Here is a 2,500-nt window from a genome sequence, read left to right on the forward strand (position 1 = left end):
AACACTCGGCAATTACTTCGAAGGGAAAACAACGAGAAAGTTTCCACTCACGGCAGTCGTATCGCGCGTGGCTTGGCACTGGAAGGAAAGGGAAGGAAGAATTAAGAAAAATAAAACATATTTCAGATTTTTTATATGATTCGATTTATTGTTTTGGTGTGTAGGTTGTCTTCTTATTTTTTGTCTGTGTGTTTGTTTATATCTTGGTTTGTTTATGTGTATTTATATCTTAAGGGTCGTTTTCTTGATTACTTATGTGATTATATAATTTATTTAGTATAATTATCATCACAATTGTTAAAATTGTTCTTATTATCACAATTGTTAATACTGTTGTCAATGTCCTTTTTAAATATGCTACTAATGATGCTACTACAATACTACTGCAATAATCATAACTACTACAGCTACTAGTATCAACATCATTACTATTATCTCCTTCATTATTCTGTAATAATCTTTATATCATCTAGAGTTCCAATGGCTACAGTGTCGCTTACCAAACCACGATGAAATAATTTTGAAATGATAATTACTGTCACTTACCATCAACCTTTCTCTTCTTTCTCACACCTTTCTCTCTTTTATCATCCCTGTCTCTATCACTTTCACTCCTTTTCCCTTTCGCAAATTTTGACATTATCGAAAGGTTCGGTTTGTGTTCCATATTGTCGTCGCTTTCGAATTCTTTTGTTTATCTTGTTCGCTGAGAGATTAGGGTGCTAGGAATGACTAGATCTGTTTATCTGTCTGGCTGGCTGGCTGTCTTTCTCTCTCTCTCTCCCTCTCTCTCTCTCTCTCTCTCTCTCTCTCTCACTCTCTCTCTCTTTCTCTCTCTCTCTCTCTCACTCTCTCTCTCTCTCACTCACTCACTCACTCACTCACTCACTCACTCACTCACTCACTCTCTCTCTCTCTCTCTCTCTCTCTCTCTCTCTCTCTCTCTCTCTCTCTCTCTCTCTCTCTCTTTCTCTCTCCCACTCTCTCGCGCTCTCTCTCCCACTCTCCCTCTATCCCTCTCCCTCCCTCCAACCCACCCTCTCCCTCCTTCCCTCCCTCCAACCCACCCTCTCCCTCCCTCTCCCTCTCCCTCTCCCTCCTTCCCTCCCCCCCATCCCATCCTCCCCTCATCTGATACTTACTCCTCAAGAAGACGTCGCAGGAGAAGACGTTCTTGGACCTCCTCCTCGGGGCGCTCGAGATGGTCATGCTGTCACTGTTCCTCTTGAGCGTCAGGAAGGACCTCCGGCCGCACATCCTGGTGGGGGTGGGGGGGAGGAGGAGGAGGAGGAGGAGGAGGAGGAGGAGGAGGAGGAAGAAGAAGAGGAGGAGGAGGAGGAGGAGGAGGAGGAGGAGGAGGAGGAGGAGGACGAGGAAGAGGAGGAAGAGGAGGAGGAAGAGGAGGAGGAGGAAGAGGAGGAGGAGGAAGAGGAGGAGGAGGAGGATGAGGAGGAGGAAGAGGAGGAGGAGGAGGAGGAAGAGGAGGAGGAGGAGGAGGAAGAGGAGGAGGAGGATGGTGAGTGAGGAAGGACGAGGGGTGAAGAGAAGGAGCAGGAAATTAAATACTATCATCAGTATCATAATTCCCATACCCATCACCATCATCATTATCATTACTACTCCCATCACAATCACCATTATCAGCACCATTCCCATTCCCATTCCTATTCCCATTCCTATTCCCATCACCATTCCTATTCCCATTCCCATTCCCATTCCCACTCCTGTTCCAGTCACCATTCCCATTTCTGTTCCAGTCACCATTCCCATTCCCATTCCCATTCCCATTCCCAAGAGCCGTAGCCTCACCCACCTGGCCGTGCTCGTCCTCGGCGTGGAGACCAGAAGAGCTGCAATATTGCATCTTCGTGTCTTCGGAATGGAGACGTCCGAACACGCGGCCTCGACTTTGCTGTCCTTTGGGCCCTGGGGAAAAAGGGCGGTCCAGGTGTTCGAATGCGTGGGCATGGGCGTGGGCTTCGTTTTTTTTTTTTTTTTTTTCTTTGTCGAATAATGATGATTTAACTTGTATGATTTTGAGGGTGTTTTTGTTAGGGGGGGGTATGAAGAGTGAGGGAGATGGGGGTAAGGGAGTAGAGGTAGGGAGGGAGGGAGGGAGTGAGAGTGAGATAGATAGATAGAAAGAAAGAGAGAGAGAGAGAGAGAGAGAGGGAGAGAGAGAGAGAGAGAGAGAGAGAGAGAGAGAGAGAGAGAGAGAGAGAGAGAGAGAGAGAGAGAGAGAGAGAGAGAGAGAGAGAGAGAGAGAGAGTGAGAGAGAGAGTGAGAGAGAGAGTGAGAGAGAGAGTGAGAGAGAGAAAGAGAGAGAGAGAGAGAGAGAGAGAGAGAGAGAGAGAGAGAGAGAGAGAGAGAGAGAGAGAGAGAGAGAGAGAGAGAGAGAGAGAGGGAGGGAGGGACAGTTAGACACAGATAGACATACATACATACAGACCGACACCAAAGAGTGAAAGAATAGCTTTAAACAAATAAACATACAATCATT

The 2,500-nt window shown here is 46.7% G+C and overlaps 1 protein-coding gene across 1 annotated transcript in view; it reads right to left on the reverse strand.

Moving 5' to 3' along the window:
- Positions 1-2,500, reverse strand: part of LOC125047946 — a 22,247-nt gene that overhangs the window by 991 nt on the left and 18,756 nt on the right. The window contains exons 5-7 of the mRNA XM_047646492.1: positions 1,814-1,926; positions 1,143-1,258; positions 4-78 (exon numbers count right to left, since the gene is read on the reverse strand). Coding sequence (XP_047502448.1) covers positions 4-78; positions 1,143-1,258; positions 1,814-1,926 — 304 coding nt within the window. The remainder of the gene's footprint in view (positions 1-3; positions 79-1,142; positions 1,259-1,813; positions 1,927-2,500) is intronic.

The sequence above is a fragment of the Penaeus chinensis genome, chromosome 42 (genome assembly GCF_019202785.1).
Source record: "Penaeus chinensis breed Huanghai No. 1 chromosome 42, ASM1920278v2, whole genome shotgun sequence".
Lineage (NCBI taxonomy): Eukaryota > Metazoa > Arthropoda > Malacostraca > Decapoda > Penaeidae > Penaeus > Penaeus chinensis.